Here is a 21,729-nt window from a genome sequence, read left to right as displayed (position 1 = left end):
TGGTGCTGTTCCCGAACCAGGTTAAGATGTTTCCCGCCAGGATGCTCTCTATGGTGCACGAGTAAAAGTTCCTGAGCACCTTGGAGGGCAGTTGGAAGTCTCTCAAGCGTCTGAGGTGGTAGAGACGCTGTTGGGCCTTTTTCACCACGGTGTTGATGTGACAGGACCATGACAGGTCCTGCGTGATGTGAACTCCGAGGTATTTGAAGCTGTCCACTCTCTCCACTGGGCACTCGTTGATGACGGGGGTCTGGTAGTTCCTCTCCTGCTTAGTGCTGAAGTCCACTATCAGCTCCTTTGTCTTACTGACGTTTAGAAGGAGGTTGTTCCTCTGGCACCAGTTCTCCAGATTCCTAATCTCCTTCAGGTAGGCCGTCTCGTTGTTATCAGAGATCAGGCCCACCACGACGGTGTCGTCAGCAAACTTGATAATGGTGGTGGAGCTGGTAGTGGTAAGCTTACATATATACATATATGTAAGCTTACATGAGGCTGTACGCTAAGCGGAAGGAAGGGGGCTGGGGACTGGTGAGTGTCAGCACCACAGTCCAGGATGAGACAACAAACATCCACGAATACATCACAAAGATGGCCCCAACCGACCGAGTGCTCAGTGAATACCTCAGGCAGCAGAAACCCAAGAAAGAGGAGGGAGACGAGGAACCATCATGGAAGGACAGGCCCCTGCACGGTATGTACCACCGGCAGATAGAGGAGGTGGCTGATATCCAGAAATCCTACCAGTGGCTGGACAAAGCTGGACTGAAAGGAAAGCTCGAGAAATACCAAGAGCTGGAGAAGACGTGGAGGGTGAAGGTAATGGTGGTCTCCGTGGTGATCGGAGCACTAGGTGCGGTGACTCCCAGGCTAGGCGAGTGGCTCCAGCAGATCCCCGGAACAACATCGGAGATCTCTGTCCAGAAGAGCGCAGTCCTGGGAACAGCTAAGATACTGCGCAGGACCCTCAAGCTCCCAGGCCTCTGGTAGAGGACCCGAGCTTGAAGGATAAACCGCCCGCAGGGGCGAGTGGGGAATTTATTTATTTGTTTAATACACACACACACACACACACACACACACACACACACACACACACACAGAGGCAACAATACCAAAGTATTTCGAGTGCGTTACTGTCACACACATGTGAGACTCTTTTCTGCATATATTTTTGCACAGACTTCTGCTGGGCTGTGCAAAAACAAAACGACTGCTTGAATCAGTTAAGAGCAGCAAAAACTGTCCTTGGAAAAATAAACTGGGTAATTGAGTATTGAATATTTTTCTTGTTTGACCAACATTTTAGTGCATTTTTATTATAAGAATGTGAACATTGGTGAAGAGACGCACTCTGACCTCCAGGTCAGCTAAAACATGCATGAAACACAGTGATTCACCGCCCAGAGTCACACCGTCAGCAGAGCTGCGCACGGCGCCAGGGCGTCCTTAAAACAGCAGCAGTGCTGAAAAAGGTCGAAGGTGCACGAGGAGGCCTCCATGAAGGAGAGATCAGACGAGTTCAAATCAGACGTGTTTTCGCGGTTCTGCACGTTCAGCCGCCGTTTCAGGTGACAAAACACTGACAGTCATCACTCACAAAATAATGACAAAAGAAAGAAAATGCAGGAGTTTGGATATTTCACGATCAAAATAATGAATCAGAATAAGAGGTGCAGCTCGGCGTTAGATCTCTTTATCTTGAGGAATCTCGTCGGTGCGACAGACGTGAATCGCGTTCGGTGTTAGAGACCTGGATCTTCAGAGATCAACCCACGGATGTCTTCACATAGTGAAAGAAGCGCCACTGTTGCTGGACCCATCCATCGAGCGCAGAGTGGAGGACATGTAGAAGTCGGAGGTGACTCTGGAGAAGCGGCGTGGGGCCTTTCCGAGACACCAAAGGTCCCTGAAGATCCTCCTGAACTGGTTCCTGAAGTTCAGCCCCACCAAGGCGTACAGCATCGGGTTCAGGCAGCAGTGCAAGTAAGCAATGGTCTGCGACGCTGTCAGGGCCATCTCCAGCATGTCCGCCTCATCACACGAGTACTCCTGAAACACGGTGACCGTGTTGTACAGCAGCACTATGTTGTAGGGCAGGTGGCAGATGATGAACACGGCCACAACCACCAGCATCTCCCACACCTCTCTGTGGTGCTGGAGATTCTTGGTCTTAAGCAGGGTGATGATGATGCCACTGAAGCAGAAGATCGTGATGAAGAGTGGCAGGAAGAAACCCACGCTGATCTGAGTGATGGGGACGTCCACCCTCACCGCCATGGCTGGGCCTTCAAACTTGAGCTCACAGACGTACGCAGGAGTCCTAACCAGTTTGGTTATCATCGTCGAATATGATGTGATTCATGTGTGACGGCTCGTACCACTGATAGAAGTAGAAGGTGGGGATGGACACGAGTATAGTGAAGATCCAGATGATGGCGCAGATGATGGACCTGTATGACAGCCAGCGCCTGCGCCGAGCCTGGGCGATGGCGATGTAGCGGTCGGTGCTGATGCAGGCGAACAGCAGCATGCCGCTGTACAGGTTCACGCTGTAGGAGCCGCGCAGCAGCTTGCAGGCCACCTGCCCCATCGGCCACGACCACAGCTCGTTGTAGACAATGAATGGTAGCGCCAGCACAAACAGCAGGTCGGCGATGGCCACGTTGATCAGGTAGATGTCAGTCATGCACTTGATCCTCTTGTAGAAGGCGTAGGTGACAATGACCATGCTGTTCCCCACGAGGCCCAGGATGCAGAAGATGGAGTGGATGTACGCGCCGATCACCTTCACCACATTCGGGTTGTTGTGAAAAACACAAAAACCATCATAATCTAGGTAGTCACTGACATTATATTCATATTCATAGTAGGACATCTCCGTGGTGTATGGTTGGTTGGACATCAAATCCTCTGCAGAGTAGATCACTATAAAGGAAGCAGAGAGTAAACATCAAACTACAGCAAAGGTGTCTGATGGACTCACAGTGAAATGATCTCTTGCCACCCTAGTTTAGCACATGACAGTGATGTATATGTATATAAGACAGCATTAAATGGTAAATGGCCTGTATTTATATAGCGCTTTACTCGTCCCTAAGGACCCCAAAGCACTTTACATATCCAGTCATCCACCCATTCACACACACATTCACACACTGGTGATGGCAGCTACATTGTAGCCACAGCCACCCTGGGGCGCACTGACAGAGGCGAGGCTGCCGGACACTGGCGCCACCGGGCCCTCTGACCACCACCAGTAGGCAACGGGTGAAGTGTCTTGCCCAAGGACACAACGACCGAGACTGTCCAAGCCGGGGCTCGAACCGGCAACCTTCCGATTACAAGACGAACTCCCAACTCGCATTAACACTTTGAGCCGAGCTACAGTTAAGACTGAATATAAACTCTAAAGCTGAATATATTGCACAGTGTTACCCCCACTCCCCCCGCCTCTACCATTAACAAATGGTTCAGCCCACAGCGTGGCGCCGCTATATTTCTTGTTGTCAGTAGCAACCGATGCCTATTATTGTTCCAGAGCACTTTTTGAACAACACCGTGGATTTCACACAGCTGGTTGGTTATGACACTGTGGAAATGGACTGAAGGTGAGTGTTATTAACTCTCAGTGCGCTGCGAATCACATGACTGATTTCAGCTGACATAGCAACAAGCTGCAGCCGCGCTGAGTCTCTATTCCTTCTTGTGTTGAACGTTCGGACTTCCTATTTTTACATTTTAATGACAGGTGACTAAACCCAGAGTTAGGATGAAATATATACAAAAGCTTTGCTTTTTCCTGAATACTATTGTCACACAAAGAGTAAAGAAAGAAAAAAGGCAACACGTGAGATTTAGTTGTTTAGGACGAAGTTTTGGGAGTGATGGCAGCGAGTGAGAGAGTTTTGAGATGTTTAGCATGGAGTGTGTAGTCAGCGTGTTGTGTGTGTGTTGTGTGTCAGTGAGGGCACTAATGAATAATAATAATAATAATAATGGATACTTTATTGATCCCCATGGGGAAATTACTTGTTTTTCTCTGCATTTGACCCATTCACTCAGTGAAGCAGTGGGCAGCCCACTAAGCAGGCGCCCGGGGAGCAGTGTGTAGGGACGGTACCTTGCTCAGGGGTACCTCAGGGTAGCCGTTAAGTGGATTCGAACCGCCGACCTTCCGATCATGGGGCGACCACTTTACCTACTGAGCTATCCCTGCCCCCCAAAAATAAGTTGTTTGGTTATTTTGTCCGTCTGTTAGTTCACACAGTGTTTCTTCGTGCGAGGTGAGGAACTCTTCGTCCAACCCGCTGCTGTGCCCGCACGATCTGACTCCCCCTCTCACTCTCTGCTGTGGTATGATAGACGACGTCACGAAGAGGAGAGTTCTGGGTTTTTTGTGAATGTGACAAAGGCTGCAGTGCAAACACTGTCTCCAGGTGGAAACAGGAGCAGTGATGCACGTCCTGCTGTCAGGCCTGCAGCTTTGTCCCTGTGCTGTTCTCTGTCTCGTGGCCACAAACTCATTTTCTTCACTGACACCAATGATTCGTGCGGCATCTTATTGTGACACCTGCTTGTTCTCTCATTGTAGTTTCAGTAGTTTTAAATGTTTGTACTAAGACACGCCGGACGCACTGACTTTTAGATAAATAGTTTTTAAAATGTGACAGTTTATATTTGCATTTCAACTTTAGTAAAATTATTCACTAAACATATTTGTGGTTTTTACAGTAAAGCGAATATAACTACGACTAGGATTTGATGTTTTTGTGTGATTTCAGATCAGTTGTGTTACTACAGCTGAATGATACCAAACAAGGCGAGGTAACAAAAGATGTAAGGGTGAAACACAAAGTAGTGAAAAGTGTGCGGTTATGTCGTGCTCCCCAGAGGGTGAACCCAACAAATCATGAAAAATGAGCTTTTTGTTCATGACGGTGCAGATTTCTGACATTTTGTGTAAATTTAAGCAACAATCAGATTTTTCTAACAAAGTGTGAAGCTTCAGTTAGACTTGTGTTTGTAAATGAACCGCCCCATGTTGTGTAGCTTTACTGGGCTACATATTTATTTATTATACAGGCTACACAGTACTTAACATTCAAACTCACACGTGTAACTGAGGTGTTTCATTATGTGGGCTAAAGAAAATAATTCAGTTACACAAACGTGCAGATTCAGTGCATGTGAACCATTGTAACCATATGTAACATATGTGTTTAAAAAGGCTTTGATTTGACCCCACCCCATTTCATTTCCATGCCAGCCTAAGAAAATGTCTCTAGATCCACCCGTGCTTCATAATAATTCAATAAAATCCACGTTCTTCATCTGCATCTCTGCAAACACTTAGCAGCATTACTAAAGCCAAAACACGTCTAAAGTAACAGGTCACAGTAACAACAAAAAGGCTGATCAGCAGCAGGAGGAGAGTCTGAGCACCAATCCAGGCCTAACATTCCTGAGAAGCACGAACACGCCAAAGTGAAAGGGTGACCTGACTGTCAGGTTCAGGAAGGAGGCGACCTGTACGGATACAACCTGCAAATAGAAAACCTGTTTACACCTGTGTGATGTAATGACCTGCAGTGTGAGGGAATGAAGGACCTACCAGCAACGCAGGAGAGGGAGGCAGTTCAAGCAAAGTGAAAGTGAAGCAGCTCAGAGGCAGCGTGCTGTGTGCAGGAAAGACAAAGGACCCACAATGCAGAACAGAGAGTTAACTTAGGACGCAGCTTTATTGCGAGGGAAACTCCTCATTACAATAGACGTGACAAAAACAAACCAAAACTTCAAATGCAGAACTGGGGAACAGGCACCTAGAAACTAAGAATACTTGGGCCACGAAGGGAGGAGACGCAGCACAAAGAGGGCACAATGTGACGAAGAGCATAGGAAGAAGCAGACACTAAATACAAGTGGAGAACAGGGCAAAGAGGAAACACCTGGGAACACGGCCGGCACAGACAAAACAGGGAAGAGCAAAACAGACGGGAGACTAACAAAGTAAAACAGGAAGTACACAGAGATGCAGACTGACTGAATACAGACTAACAATGACATCATAATGAAATTGACTACTAATAATAATACATACCAGAAAACATTCGGTCACCGACCCAGGACTGCGACACTCATACCTGTGACAGGTAACCAGTTGAGCAGGAAATAAGGCATGGCCTCTCAACTCCTCCTTCTGATTCTTATTCAGCTGGGTCTTCAAAAGAGTTCCTGTCGGATTTCTCAGACTTTTTCTCTGATTTAGTGCTCAGCTCAGGTAGAATAATTATTGTGGGTGATTTTAACATCCATGAAAATGATCAGACAGGAGAGGGTTTTCAGGAAACACTGTTAAATGTTCAGTTTCTATGCCACGTATTAAAACAAGATCTAGAGTGTGATTAAAGTGGTGGGTGGGTTCTTTTACAGTCTAATAACAGACTAAATGCCATGTTGAGGCTGTCATTCTTAGCATCTACATGGATGTTAAAATCACCCACAATAATTATTTTATCTGAGCTGCAGTGACCAACGTTCCCTCTAATGTTTCACGTGTCTGAACACACAAACTCCCTGAGCGGTCCTTGGACCACTGTGAGCGACAGCAGACGTGCACTGTGGTCACGCCAGCATCGAATCATCCAAGTTACATGTTTTATTAAACTAATCAAATTACAGCATTTATGTTAGACTACTTTTAATTAACTGCTTTAGCCCACTTACAATGAAAATTTTAAAAAATTTGGGAGACCACCAGGGGGACGTAAGGAAGATGGCAGCATAAGCTTGCAGCTCCCGGTCAAAACTCGAAAGAAAACCAGAATTCGAATATTTCCACCGCTAAACCGTGTAATAAATGCCATGGAAGGTGGAAGAAGGTCAAAAAGACAAGGAAACATTAAGGACTTTGTGAAACAAGCGGAGCTGGCAAGAGGAGGCAGCGCAGACATGTCCGAGAACAGCGTGCAAGGCGAGCAGATGGAAGGAGATGCAGCTAGCCACCCTCACGCAGACTTCCAGGACATCATTAAGGAAATTCACTCACTTAAAGCCGAGTTTAAAACTGAGTTTGCCACGTTTAAGAAAGACATCACACAAGAAATGAAGGACGAATTCGACAGTTTCAAGAAAGACATACAGATGGACAATGACTCACAACATCCACCGAAGCACCTCAGGAGTTGAATTTTCTTCAATGTCCAAGTCCGTCACCTGATCCTAACCCCGCTCAGCATTTCACTCTGAACTTTGGACAGAAAGGCCACAAACAAACATCAGCTGCAGGTTGGTGCAGTAAAGCTGTGGCAGAGCATTAAACAGCAGGAAACCAGCATTCAGGCTGTCAGTGCCAGCAAAGGGTTTGGAATAAAGTAATAGAAACAATCATTTTATTTTCAGTTACTTCATTTGTCCAAATTCTTTAGAGCCTCTAAAACAAAGGGATTGTGCTAACAGTACTCCAGTTTCTCCCATTTTTAATCCGTTTGTCCAACCCACTGAATTAAAGCTGAAAGGCTGCACTTCAGCTACATCTGACTGGTTTCATGTCACTGTGCTAATGTCCATTAGAAAATAAGTCTCTATACAAATATTTATGGAGCTCCAGAAGTGGAGGCTGCTGAGGGGGCACTACTGCACAAAGCGGCGAGCAGTGAAGCAGCTCGTGTTGCTGAGACGTGCCCGTCAGTCCACCACAGGAGGTTTTTGTAAAGCTTTTATTTTGATATTTTCTTTGACCAGTAAATTTGCATATTAGCTAAATATTTAGTTCCCCGTAACATTTAGATTTAAATATAAAAAGGTACAAATTTTGTCCTAAATGTGTCATAAAATTTCAGCATATTTTAGTTACAGTCTAGAAATCCACGTCAGTAAATCCTTTCATACGTGCAGGTTGAGCTCTTTCTGCTGATGTGATGAAACCTGTTTACGAGCAGCAGCGTGGAAACTCCGGCTCATCTGCCAAGAGACAAACAGCAGAGATAACTGAGTCCAAGCAGGGAGTCTGTCAGGACTATCAAACGTCTCTCTGAGCTGTGACGGGACAAATGTCCACGATGGGTTCCTTCAAAGTGCTCCTCTGTGCGCTGACTCTGACGGCCCTGACCGTGGACTCCTCGTCTGGTAAAAAGTTTTAATGTTGTGGTGAGGTTTAAAAGCAGCTGCGTGGCTGGTTGTACAGAACACAGATTACATCAAACTAACAGCGTTTCCTTCTGACAGGAGGATACAGCAACTACGACCTGTCGGGTCAGCAGCTCACAGATCTCTACAACTCTCCAGTGTACAAAGCTGAATGGATGGTCCGACCGCTTGGATCCAGTCCACGTTTGGACCGCTCAGCCACACCGGCGTCAGGGCAGGCTACACGCTCACCGTATTTATTTAAAAACCTGCTGCTTTCACTACCGCTGATGTCCATCTGGAATCCACCGTCGCCGCAGAAGAAGACGCTGCCTGAGATTCCTTCAGTTTTCTTCAGTTCCACTTTGCAGCAGCTCCTGCTGACGGCTGCAGTGATGGGTCATCATACCTGAGCCCAGACTGGTTTTTATGTTTCCAGGCTAGAAACGTTTTTAACCTTTGCTACAAAACAAAGACAAACCACGGCCTGGCCGAAGCTTTGACATCACAACTCTTTGCTATTCTTTGAAAAGGCTCAGATTGCGTCCAACTGTCGCATTTCTTACTCTGTCCAGGCTCCGCTGCACTTCCTACATCCTCAGATTCGTTCCTTTGCTTCCTTGAGTTCACAGATGCGCTTTGACAGCTCGAATCTGGGACTCTCAGATGTTTGATGAGCGCAGCGTCAGACTCGTTACGTTTTCTCTTCCCTCAGAGTGACGCTCGCTGATGGAGCTCAGTGGCTGATCCACAAAGGTCAGGACTACGGCATCTCCTCTGACACGGTGGTGACCAGCGCTCGGCACATGAGCTCAGCCTGGAAGGTAAGTCAGAGTTTGAACTGAAGCTTTGAGCCAGACATTTTTGAAAGAGTGATGAGTTGCTGAACATAAAGATATTTCCTCTGTGGAGTAAAATGTGTGTTTCAGTGAATGATGAGCAGTATGGAGGCAGAATGAAGCACTAAAGTGTGCGTTCCCTGCAGCCCGTGTTTCACCTGAGCAGACAGTTTAACGGGAGGAAGAAAGTTGCTGCTTTTGTGAAACGTGGAGGACAAACCTACAACGCCCTCTTCAACTGCCACGTAGCTTCTATTACAATGATGCTGCAGTAAACCTGATTTCTTCATGATACAGGTGAAAGCTCCCAGACAGCGTCACAGGTGGATGTTGTTGTTCCAGCGTTCACACAGTCCGCTTCATGAACTCAAACTTCACTGAATCTGCATCTGAACGACCACACGGTGTAAGATGTCATGTGCTGTTCTCAGTTTACTACCTGGTAAAGATCCTGATACATTAAATCTGTGCAGTTTTAACGAAGACTACACACAGCCTGCAGCGCCCCCTGGTGTTTGTTTCTAAGTTCAGACATGCCCATTATGATAAACTCCTCAGAGCAGCGGTGGGCAACTCCAGGCCCCAAGGGCCGGTGTCCTGCAGGTTTTAGATCGCACCCTGGGTCAACACACCTGAATCACATGATTAGCTCATTAGCAGGCCTCTGGAGAACTTCAGGAAATGCTGAGGAGTCATTTCGCCCTTTAAATCAGCTGTGATGGATCAAGGACACATCTAACACCTGCAGGACGCGGCACTCGAGGCCTGCAGTTGCCTACTGCTGCCTTAGAGCAACATACGTCCCAATCACTGCGTAACAACACATCAGTGTCATAAATAAAACATTAATGCTAAACCAGTTTCCGTCTGTGTGTGCACGTGTTTCCGTTCAGTCTTTTAGTATTCTGACTCTGTTGTCTCTGCACTGTATTCGTGTTCACAGGCTTTGAATCATTCATGACGTAAATCCAAACGAGCTCATTAATGTCACGAGAGCAAACCAACATTTCAAATCAAACACTTCCTGTGTGTCGGTGTGAACGTGGCGGTAAACATTCACCCGGAGACCTTTTGAAGCCTCTTTAGTTCTTCGTGAAGTGAAGCTCTGCAAACTCTCCCACGGGGCTCAGATTCTTCTGCAGTCACGTCACGGACGCCAACACTTCAGAGACGCTGACGTCGGCCTGAAGAGCAAACTGATTATTGTGCAGATTGCCGTGAAACGCCCGCAGCAGACGATGGGAATTGGCAGGGATCCCTCTGAACGGGACATCCCATAATGAGTGAGGTCAGGCTCCGGTGTGAAAGAAGCGATGGTCGTGTGGTGCGACGGCCTCGGTTGGTCAGCAGGCGCAGAAAGCCTCTGACGTCACACATCTGAGGAATCTCCGCTCGTGCAAACACACACACGCCGAGGATGCATCCTTACATCCTTACCGTGTGCAGACGCAGGAGTCCTGCACATCAGACTCGACAGAGCTGCTCGTCTATGACTCCAATGGAGCGTCTCTAAACACAGCACGCTGTCCTACATACACATAATTATATGTTCGTTCATCTTTGCCTCCAGGAAAGATCAGAAGACTGTCATGAATGTAAAACGCTCTGGTCCTGTGAGCCCAGCTGATGCTGCTCGTTGAACCTCCACGTGGAACAGATGTCCACTTTTCAAATTCAGAAAACCTTTGAATTTTCTTTTCCTTACAGGCGTTAGAGGAGACATATTCCTTATTTCTTTCAAATAAATATTAAAAATGTTTCATTCTATGATAAAAACACTGAGGCAGCAAACTATCTCTGTAAGCCAAACGCTTCAAGTGTTTTTCCTACTGTCACAGATTTCCTGACACAGTCATCTTCTACAGCACAGGCGTCCAACTCAGCCTCAGGGCCGGAGTCCTGCAGCTGTTAGACGAGTCCTTGATCCATCACAGCTGATTTAACGGCTAAACGAGCTCCTCAACATGTCCTGAAGTGCTCCAGAGGCCTGCTAATGAACTAATCATGTGAATCGGGTGTGTTGGCCCAGGGTGATATTAAAACCTGCAGGACACCGGCCCTCGACACCCCTGTTCTACAGGCACTGAGCACCCACAGAGCACACGTAGCCCCTCAGCAGGCTTCCACAAGCTTCCCAATCAAAAGAAAGCAGGCAGGGTGTTGGAGTCAAGTTGTTAATTGTTGTCATTGTGTTTCTTAAATTTGTAAGTCTTAGTTTAAACTATATGATCAAAGACATTCCTTTGATCCTGACCACCTCCCCCAGCTACTCTGGTGCTGGGGGAGGCTTTCTTAGGCAGATCTGTTTCCTGTGTGGTAAGCTTCCTGCTTTTATGGTCCTTCTGTGATCAGCAGGTCACACAAACGCACAACCATGACACACACACACACACACACACACACACACACACACACACACACACACACAGCCTTATCTTTTAGAACCATAGGGGGGTTTATGAGGGGAGGTGCTTGTGTTTACTGTTGTGTAACTGTTTTCAGTAAACAGCTGTGAGGAAGGCTCCTCTCTGAAGAAGTTGGGTTGAGTCGGGTGAGGAGCGTTGAGCTCCAAGAGCCTGTTCCAACCAGCCTTCCCTTGCTAGCAAGTAAAATCGATCGATCGCTGATTGTGTTGTTGTTGAGAATAAGTTTCTAAACCAGTGGGGCCTGTGGAGGCGCAGACCCACCACAGGGGAAGGGAGGGTCTAAAGAGAGCTGGTGTCAGACAGATGAGCTGATCTAAGAAGAGTAAGGAAAAGCATCTGGAGTCTAAGAGTGGAAATGGAGCCGCAAATGACAGGAAGGAAACGACGACTGCGTTCTGTAGAAATCTCTATTTTAATGCAGTCAACAGAAATAAAAGGAAAACAAATTCAGATGTGATTAAAGGAGCATATTTACAAAAAGTCTCAGAGATTAAATCTGTTTTTTTAAACACAAGGAATAATTTTCTGTCATTTGCACATTTCATAAAACATACAAACGTCCAAAGAAACGCGTCTTCATTTTCACTGTGCGCCGGTGACCAGCAGGGGTCATGTGACCTGCCTGAACAAACCCCTGTGAGGCCCGTCCGTGCGATGGAGCTCACAGGTGACGATGTCGCGTCTCTTTCAAATCCTGTTTTCGGCGTCGCTCTTCCTCTCGGTGTAAAGCCCCCCCCCCCTCCTGCTTCTTCCCTTTTTTCTCGCCTCAGTGGTTCAGGATCATAGGTGGAAGTTTGATGCAGAAACAAAGTGTTTCCCCCCTCGAGGAAAGCGAAAGTTCAGACTCTCCTCTCGAGGCAGCTGGCAGAGACACGCCCTCGGTCTCAGTGTGTCTCAGGCGAGCGTCTGCAGGGTCTGGTAGCCTCTCCTCTTCTGCGCTCGCAGCAGAGGCGTCTGAGTGTCCGCGTCTCGAGACGAAAACGTCCTGCGGGCTCGCCGCAGGTACACGCGAATCCATCCGTAGACCAGACAGTTAAAGAAGCCCTGAGAGGCCGAGGTTAACGCCTGAGGACACAAGACACGCTCGGGTCACTGCACGAAAGACACGTGAAACAACCTGAGAGAGGCGTGTGACTACGACAAAAAGAACCACAACGATGAGCCTGAGATATCCTACGTGATGACTCGCACAGAAAGCAACAAAAGACCAGTGAAGCAGTCGAGACGGCACAAAAAGGAAGCTTAATGAGACATAGTTACACAAAGAGAACATTCAAAGACCACAAAATGAGCCCGACACACAAATTCAACCACAAAATGTTCGACTGCTGTCAAAAGATCCAAATCAAACAAACTGTTCAACAGGAAAAGACGACACGCCACCAAAAACAGGCTGAACGAGCTCAGAGCGTAAACGCCGTCGTGTTTCTCTGGTACCGACTCACCTGCAGGATGTACAGCACCACCCCGGCTTTGCCCTGGCACGCCGCGGGATCCGCCACTCGCAGAAACGCCAGGATCACCGCTGAGGAAACAACACGACAAACAAAGACACGCTGAAACCTCGCTGACTGCGTCTGTCGCCAACAAGAACCAATCAGAGTCCGCGCCGAACAAACCTGGACCCCAGCAGAAGACGAAGACCAGCGGGTACAGGACCATCCTCCGGTCCATCACGCTGAACGAGGCCCGCTGCTCGCTGCCCAGGTAACCGTTAGAGGTCACGATGCGCCTGTAAATACAGCGCGCTTTGACCACGAGGACCTGCGGGGGGGGAGAGGGGAGGTCACCTCCACGTGATGTTCGTAGAATAAGACGCGTCTGTGCGACGAGCGTGAACTCACCGTGATGCTGAGGAGGGTGACGAGCACGGTGATGAGGAAGACGGTGATGTGGTAGGTGTGCAGGTACAGGCAGCTTCGGCTCATCGGCTGCTCGTCCGACATCAGGAACAGCGCTCCGGTGTGCATCATCAGACACCTGGTCGGATGTGGAAAAAAGCCCACTGAGCTTCTGCGTGGAAGCAATCGGTGGATTTGCTCGCGGCGTGAACACTTTGTGTTCTGGCCTCACCTGTAGGGTTCGGTAAGGTTGGCCTGACAGTGGCTGATGTTCCCCTCTATGATTACCGGCAGCATCAGCAGCACAGGAAGCAGACTGCAGACACACAGAGCAGGACACACTGTTATCAGTACCACCGTGTGTGTGTTTGCATGCATCCACAGAGTGAGGCTTTGGTGCTCACTCACCATGAAACCAGAGCAACGATTTTACCCGCCGTGCTCACTCGGTTGGAAACCTGCACAAGGATGCAAAATATCACATCAGAATGTATTTATAGAGCACATGTTAAAACAACAGTGTTGACCACAGTGCTTCACAGTAAAAGCATGAGACAGGCGACAACAACAAGCTAGAACAGCCAACTCGTTAGAACCAACAGCCACAGTACAAAGATACGTTTCAGGACGTGATTTAAAAGACTGGATCGACTCGGCGGTACGAACATGAACAGGGAGGTTATTCCAGAGTCTGGGTGCCACGGTTGCAACGGCCCGGTCACCGAGACCTAGGTTGTGCTGGGAGCCTGTGATTGGCCGATCTAAGTGTTCAGCGAGAGAGCTGGATGCTAAATTATTCAGAATTTTAAAAGCGAACAAAAGAATTTTAAAATCTATGCGATATTTAACAGGGAGCCAATGTAGTTTGGCTAAAATTGGAGTGATGCGTTCGTAGATTCTCGTAGCTGTTAAGAGACGCGCAGCTGCATTTTGAATTAACTGAAGCTGGTAAAGAGAAGAGTGTTGGAGGCCCGAGTAGAGCAGTTACAGTCGTCCAGTCTGGATGTGTGCATAAGCTTTTCAAGGCCCTTTAAAATCATTTTAAAGCCTCATGTTTACTGAGACAAACAAAGCTGTTCATGCTGCACCGAAGTGATCAGGTACCAGATCAAAACTATTTTGAAGCATCAGGACCAAACATGGGGAGGTCTGTGCCCCGTCAGGACACTGGAGCATCTTTTTATCCTCTTAGGTTTCCCCACCATTCTACTTTTACCGAGCGTCTGGGAGCTGTGGGCCGCGCAGAGTTTGACCCTGTCAGGTTTGCCCTTTGTGTTATTCTAAAGCTTTATGAGCTGCAAACAAAACCCTGAAAGCTTTGTTTACTACCTGTTGTGTGTGTTTTGCTGCCCTGGCAGCTGGACAGATGTGTCTGTACCTGTACAGAGTATCCATCCATGCAGCTGCAGTACTTCTCCTTGATTCCTTTGTAGAGGTTCCAAATGTAGTAGAGGGTGTAGAAGAAGGAGGCCATGTAGAAAACCTGAAACAGAGTTTGTGATGAGCCAAATCCTCGCTCACGTTCGCTGCGCTGATTTTCTAAACAGGTCACCTGACACCCCGCCCCCTTTTCAGACTTTAATAGAGCGCGAGAGCCAAAAGGGGCAGCTGACCCGGGGTTGTTGCTCTGAGTGGGAGATGTGGGTCAGGAATGTTTTTCTGCTTCCAGGCTGTGTTCTGTCCTGGTTCTGCTGCTCCATTTCATCCCAGAATGACCCAGTTCAGGATCTGGACCTGGTCATCTGGGCCAGAATAGCTCACTCGATAGATATTTGGCAACAGAGACATCAGCTGTGTCCCAAAACGTCGGCCGCATCCTTCGGAGGACCCGGCCTTCGCGGTCTACGTGGGCCGGGTCCTTCGAAGACCGAGAAGGCCGGAAGTGCGAGACGGTGAAATGGGACGGTCTCGCCTTCAGATCAGCGTCAGCGCTGTGTGGGTGGAGTTTAATAAACTCCACGTCTGCTCCTTGCTGTCTAAAATATAACAGGACACTGGAGTAAACTCTCGACGTCTCACACTTCTGTTTAATCAGTTTTCTGTTTGACGTTTATTCAGCTGTGTGAAAATCCCGGAGGAACCAACCCGATGGATTAATAAAGTTTTATTTAATCTAATAATCTAATAACTTTGATCTCAGCCAAACGATTTACTCCGGAACAAATAAAACACAGAAAAAAGGAAAGTTCTCCGAGTGACTTCAATATCATGTTTAACCTGAGTAGCGACAGAGCGGGGGTCTGAAAACGATGAAGCCGGGAGTCCGCCGCTCTCGCCGGCTGGAGTGACCATTGAACCCCCCGGCTAGCTATCGAGCTGGTGGGTAACAGACGTCTCCGAAAACGTCGGCGCACTTTTGCAAATATGCGATGTCTTGATAAACCGAGCAGATATTTGAAGTTTACAAAGCTACTTTCTCGCCTGGAAATATGCTAAAAGTTTATTTTGTGACCCAGAAAGATAATAAGAGTAATTTTAAAACTTAGCAGCAGCCGCCATTGTTGGCAGCTGAAATTTGGCTGGGCCGCGCTATGAATTCTGGGATATGGTGTGCCACGAAGGACACACCCGACCCATCCTTCAAATTCGGGGAAATGAAGGACGCATTTGAAGGAGTCGACGAATTGGGACAGCCTTCGTCGCCTGGCTGTGACGTGATCGGCCTTCAAACGCGGCCTCCGGAGGATGCAGCCGACGTTTTGGGACACAGCTGTCATTTACCCGCTCGTCCTCAGGTGCTGGATTGGTTGTCATAGAAACAGAGGTAAAACCGCACCCAGTTTTATTTGATGTAAACGGGACTGAACGAGCTGGATGAGTCACTGATGATGAAACATTTAGAGGAGAGAAGCTCAGCAGGTTACGATCCGGACGAGACGCAGCTCAGCTCTGCAGCTCTCCCAGTTTCTCTTTAGTTTTGTTTCCTTGGAGCTGATTGAATTTATTTTTGTTTCTCTTTCAATTTTTCATCACGATTGCTGCCCCGACCTTTCTCCTGCCACTTCCTTTTTTCGGTGATTTGCCCTTTAGCACAAATCCTCTTGGTAAACTTACTCTTGTGTGGTTAAAAAACTCTTTTCTGATAACTATGGATATAATCTGATGACTGCTTTTAGCTGTAAATGTGCTCCACGTGTTAAACATTTGACTTTATTGTGTGAAAGTTCTTGTTTTTTTGGTTCTTGGAACATGCTATTTCAGTTGTGTGTGAGGTCGACTTTGGCTGACTTCTCAGGAAACACTTTGCTTTGAGAATATGGAAATCCCTCGGCAGCTCCACGCTTCACTCTGAAAACTTTCCCCTGAAACAAAGTAAAGAGAACAAAGGCGGAGCTTGGTTTTGAACATGTTGGGGTCACGTGATGAAGGTGGAAGTGTTACCAGTGTGGTCTGACCACCGCGCTGGAATCACCTAACCCATCTGGAAAATCGTGTGTGGCGTCGTGTTGTCAGAGCTGCTGCTCCGTCAGATCGGAGTTCGTGCCAGCGATCGGTCTCTGTTTATTTTATTTTAGTAGCTTTATCAATAAAGTTGGCCTGGGGTCCGCACACACACAAACCCTCGGGACCCTCGGGACTTTCAGTTTGATTGTACTCCGTGGGTCACCTTGTCTTACAGTATAACCACAGCAGTCCAGTGTAGTGTTGTTTCACCTGTTCCACGATGTGCAGGTAGTAACAGTGCGTGCTCCGGCTTGTGCAGTCTTTAAAGAACAGGATGGAGCCGATCAGCCAGCACACGGCGAGCAGCAGGTCTGCGACGCTGAGCAGCATCAGAGGCTGCAGCTGCGCACACACACACACACACACACACACACACACACACACACACACACACACACACACACACACACACACACACACACACACACACACACACACACACACACACACACAGGGATTACAGCGTGCTGAGAAAGGATTTTAAAAGCTGGACGGAGGACGGAGCGAGGCTAATGTAGATGACCAGCAGGGGGCGACTCCTGGTTGTAGAGGCAAGTCTGATTGGACAGAAGCTTAGGAGAAAACGAGTCTCCTGTTCACCTGAAGACCTTTCTGGTGGGTTTCGCGTCTCACTCAATAAACACGACGGCGGTTTTATGAACCTCATTAGGACTCGAGAAGGGCGGGGCTTCTTTGTGGCTGATCGGGTGTCTTTGTCCTACTTAGAGACTCTTCTGTATAAAACGATGAGTGCACCCAGCGGTTACGTAATGTTTTCATTCTTATCCACATGAAGGTTAGAAAGCAGAACTGAATGTAAACATGTGAATGACAGTACATCTTTACATCTGAGTGTCCTAAAGTGATGCCTCTGCGCCGGGGAAATCTGACCTCGTTGCAGCGTTGAACAATAGGCACAGTGTCAGCGTTCAGCCCCCTCTCATCACGCCTAGTTTCAAATCAGCGGCTCGGGCTGAGGTTTGGAAAAGAGAACTCGATAACACAAAGGGTGATTTCACAGCGGCCACGTCCAGCTTTTATAAGCACTTCCTCTTAATTATTTTAACTTTAAAGTTCAGACCACAGTTTATCTCACACAGTTTGTGCAAAGCGTCAGAGAACAGAGAAGCGGCTGACCTCGGGCTTCCGGCTGAGTCCCCGTAACATCAGGCAGCAGATGATGGAGCCTGAACCCAGAATGCTGCAAACACAAACACACATGATGAGTGGAACCTCACTGGAAGAGCTCGGTGTTTAATAAAGATGGCGTGAAAGAAAAACAGCTGATTGGAACTGCGCCTGCCTCTATTGTCTGAGCGCTGTGACCTCTGACCCCTCAGGTCTTTCCCACTGGTCCCACACTGGGTAAATGAACCAGCAATAAAAGCCTAATGTGCTCTGACGCAGCCCATTACAAACAAGCCTCTGTACAGGAACGTCCAACAGTCCGGCCGAGACGACGACTCGGATTATTAAAAATGCAGGATTTCAGAGTTTTACAGTAAAAAACAGCGTGTAGGTGTTCAGGTTTTAGACAGTAGCTCTGTGGGTCACCTACTCAGTTTGCCTACGTTACATATCAAAAGGTCAAATGTATGTGTCACTAAAATGTAGTTAGAGTATCTTGACTTTCCCAGTCATGTTTCCAGTTTTACTCCTGATAAAAACAGTAATGACGACAGTTACTGCTGCTGAACTTGACTGAAGTCAAATAAGCTCTAAATTACTCATGAATGGCTTTTCTTTACTTTCCAGCTGTGCCTGTGGAGGATGAAGACACTGACCTGAGCACAGCCATGACGAGCTGGATCCAACTGACCACGACGTACACCTGCAGGGAAACAGGCAGGCGGTCAGCAGGCTGACACACACAGACACACACTGAGGTGTCTGCACACGCGCACACACTGCAAACTTCACATTTCTTCACGATGAAGCACAAACATCAAACGCTCTTTTGTTACTTATTCGAGCTCTTAGAGCTGCGTGACTCTTAAAGCGATTGTGCTTTAATCGATGCTGCAGTGAGTGTTCGTCTCTCGGTGAGGTCAGTTAACATCAGCTGCAGATGTGGGAGTGAAAGTGTTAAAAATAGAGACAAACAAACTGTGGGGGAAACACAAAAAACCCCAGAGGAAGTTCAGAAATTCACTCCGAGAGGAGAAAAAGGAAACCGTTGTAGTCTCATTATTACTTCTTTTTAAGATGTCAGTTTAACCGTCTTACACCGATGAGGGTTGAAATTCAGTTTTCAACACACAAAAAGACCAACAAGATAACGGCGAGTGCGCACAACCCTCAAAGTGCCCGCTGACCGCGGCCTCCTCCTACACAGAATAAAACTAAACACGGTCCAAACATCACAAACTGCAGTTCCTCTGACGTCCAGCAGAGGCTGCAGCAGTGACGTTACCGTGGTAACCTCACTGCTAAGTGTAATTCGCAGATTTATCTGGACGTTAGTGAGCAGCAGTTAGCAGGTGACAGCTTTCAACATTCACGAAAGTCATTTTATCTGACGCTCTCACACTCCGATGGACGCGTCACATAACTCGGGGAATAGACCCTGTGCACGAGAAAATGCTAACTTCCTGTTTTAAGAATCACCCATCTTTTAAATACAGTCTGTGAGAATACATCAAAGTATAAATATGAATAAAATGTTTTAAGTAAATGTTTATATTTACTTTATATAAATATAATACATATAATATATATTTAATTATGATCAAGATCAATAGACATTTTAAAATAAACAAATCCATGATTATGTACAAGAGAATAAATACATATAAATATGACTCATCATGGAACTCTTCATACAGCGACCCTGTTTCTCATCACTGAGTCTGTCTCTAATGAGTTGTGCACCAAATGAAGAGTGAGAGGAACCCAGTGTGTGTTTATGATGACTGCTTTCTCTGCTTCTGCATTAAACCATCAGGTTATTATTGTTCAGCGGTGAGCGCGAGCACTTCAAAGCTTTTATTGGAAGTGAAATTTGTGAATTTATTTCACTTCCTTCAGTGAGAGATGCTCGATTTAGTGCAGCAGCACAAAAGTACGAGCTGATTGTTTTACTGGACTTTTGGCAGATGTTGAACTGACGGAGTCTCCGAGTGCAGACGGAACAAACCGAGACTCACCACAGAAAACAAGCCGAACACATCCTGGACGTGGCTCAGAGTAAATCACACTTGGATGGTCTGTTCACACAGAGTAGCAGCGCGGTGTACTGTCCCTTTAAGGCACAGAACGAGTTGCGGCATCACGCGTCTACATCAATATAATCTAAGTATGGAAAACAGCTTATCTTTATTCATGCAGCACCAAATCACGACTGTTGTTGTTTATTGTTATTGTATTGTTGTAGATCCCACAATAACACATAGTTCGAGTTTATTTCCACGTCACACCGTTTATCCAGCCGCATGTAAAGCTGCTGAGCTCGTTAAAGTGCTTGAATGTGCGCAGTGATTCTGAGAGCACAGGAGGTGCTGATCGCGATGAGCTCACCTGCGTCCAGTCCTCGGCTCCGGTGGTGTTTGCTGCTGTGTGGTTGGTCATAATCATCTCGTCTGAAGACATCAGAAACTCTCTGAGCATTTCAGATAATCAAGCTGAAGGTGAGAAGGTCACGTGATCGTGCCTGGTCCTGGAGCGGTCAGCTGAGCCTCCCGTAGGCTGTCGGGACCAGCTTTTATCCTGCGGGATGGCACGGTATCCGCTGACCCCGCCCCCGGGGCTCTGACCACGCCCCCTGCCCGTGAGGGGAATACCCACCTGCCTGACGACGCCGCAGCTTCGCTTTTATTAAATTGAATAAATAATTAAATGAAGACGCAGCAGCTGTGAGTACTTCTACTCCAGTACTTGTGTGATATGCTCAGTATTTTCAGTTACTTATACTTTATGTATTAGCTCAGGACTCCTGAGGGAACTGCTGATCTTTTTCCCTGTCCCGTTTGGATCGTTAGCCATCAGAACTATTCCCTGAAGAAAGATGCCAAGCGGATCATCATGGCCGTGCCATGTTGGTCCATTTGATTGACCTTTATTATAATTATGTATTTATTTTATTCAGGGAGAGTGGTGAGGGGAGATAAGCCTCCATACCTCGGAGAGCCTGAGATGTTCCCAGAGAGGTGGAGTCTAAGACCCAACCTGACATATAGACGAACAGGCGCACGCAGACACAAACATGCATTCCCACCCCCATATACACATAAACAGATCCTCGGCGCTCACCTGACATGGAGACAGACACTCCCCAAACTTTCTCTACATCCCAGGTGCCACAAAGGGGCAAACCGTACCTAGACCCAGGAGATGTAACCCTTTTCCCTGAAGTGGAGACAAGCAGACCGCCCCCTTATCTCCATTAGCAGGTAGGCCCCGCATCCCAGACCCCAATCTGACGGCCAGCACCTCCTCCCAGCCCCGACGGTTAACAGAGAACAGGGGTGAGTGAAGACACTGATATGTAGTGTTGCTGCGTGCTGTTCTAAAGTGCATTTAAAACACAGGAGCGCATGGTCAATGCTCCCTCTAAGCTGCGCGCGTGCGCAATTGCGCACTGCTGGCACGTCTCTGCGCACAAAAAATCCAACCTGAATTGAAACTTAAACTTTAACAATCCTGTTCTGCAGTGTTAGTCAGTGACTGGCTGCTCCCGTATGGGATCAGAACGATGCCACCTTATCCCAAAGTCCAGCCAATGATGCGATTCACATTCGTATATACGCAGCCAATCAACATCGCTGACAGGCTATGACAGCGTCCTTATGTGCGACACCGGTGTTTTAGCAAAGCGGCTGATGTGTATGGAACGCCAGGACTGCCATAATGAATTAATTAAATACACCATTAAATAATTAATTAAATGTGGCAATAATTAATTAAAATTGGAATTAATTAATTAAATAAATAGTTATGATATATGTAATTAATTAATTATTGACACATTTAATTAATTATTTATGTATTTCACGTTTTAATTAATTATTGACACATTTAATTAATTAATTATTGACATATTTAATTAATTATTTATGT

The 21,729-nt window shown here is 47.2% G+C and overlaps 1 protein-coding gene, 1 long non-coding RNA gene and 1 pseudogene across 4 annotated transcripts; 1 reads left to right on the top strand and 2 right to left on the bottom strand.

The window, feature by feature from the left end:
• Nucleotides 1-1,271: 1,271 nt before the first annotated feature.
• Nucleotides 1,272-6,239, bottom strand: LOC113032144 (C-C chemokine receptor type 6-like; annotated as a pseudogene). The gene is made up of 2 exons (XR_013912349.1): nucleotides 6,098-6,239; nucleotides 1,272-2,925 (listed from the first exon to the last, which is right to left on the bottom strand). The product of XR_013912349.1 is annotated as a C-C chemokine receptor type 6-like (transcript).
• A 2,569-nt stretch (nucleotides 6,240-8,808) lies between these two features.
• Nucleotides 8,809-18,571, top strand: LOC145432008 (uncharacterized). 2 transcript variants are annotated; one of them, XR_013912350.1, is made up of 3 exons: nucleotides 8,809-8,948; nucleotides 9,261-9,369; nucleotides 18,430-18,571. It is a non-coding gene; the product is annotated as an uncharacterized LOC145432008 (long non-coding RNA). The 2 variants fall into 2 exon arrangements; XR_013912351.1 differs by lacking the exon at nucleotides 18,430-18,571 and adding an exon at nucleotides 9,907-10,040.
• Nucleotides 11,783-20,381, bottom strand: tmem116 (transmembrane protein 116). The gene is made up of 11 exons (XM_026185794.2): nucleotides 20,191-20,381; nucleotides 18,459-18,505; nucleotides 17,812-17,875; nucleotides 16,885-17,016; nucleotides 14,609-14,713; nucleotides 13,639-13,688; nucleotides 13,463-13,546; nucleotides 13,234-13,369; nucleotides 13,009-13,153; nucleotides 12,835-12,914; nucleotides 11,783-12,454 (listed from the first exon to the last, which is right to left on the bottom strand). Exons 1-11 carry the CDS (start codon nucleotides 20,278-20,280, stop codon nucleotides 12,284-12,286), a joined length of 1,104 nt encoding a protein of 367 aa, XP_026041579.1. The 5' UTR covers nucleotides 20,281-20,381; the 3' UTR covers nucleotides 11,783-12,283.
• Between the last annotated feature and the right edge of the window lie 1,348 nt (nucleotides 20,382-21,729).

Source organism: Astatotilapia calliptera, chromosome 11, assembly GCF_964374335.1.
Source record: "Astatotilapia calliptera chromosome 11, fAstCal68.1, whole genome shotgun sequence".
NCBI lineage: Eukaryota > Metazoa > Chordata > Actinopteri > Cichliformes > Cichlidae > Astatotilapia > Astatotilapia calliptera.
Note: the sequence above shows the minus strand (reverse complement) of the source record. Positions and strands in the feature narration are given on the sequence as shown.

Bases quoted from the DNA above. Each gene is read 5' to 3' on its own strand.
- tmem116 (XM_026185794.2), bottom strand. From the start codon at position 20,280: ATGCTCAGAGAGTTTCTGATGTCTTCAGACGAGATGATTATGACCAAC. The intron at 13,547-13,638 runs GTGAGTGAGCAC...GTGTGTCTGCAG, and splicing joins ATCGTTGCTCTGGTTTCATG to TCTGCTTCCTGTGCTGCTGA. The intron at 12,455-12,834 runs GTGAGTCGGTAC...TTGTGTCCTCAG, and splicing joins TGGTGCTGTACATCCTGCAG to GCGTTAACCTCGGCCTCTCA.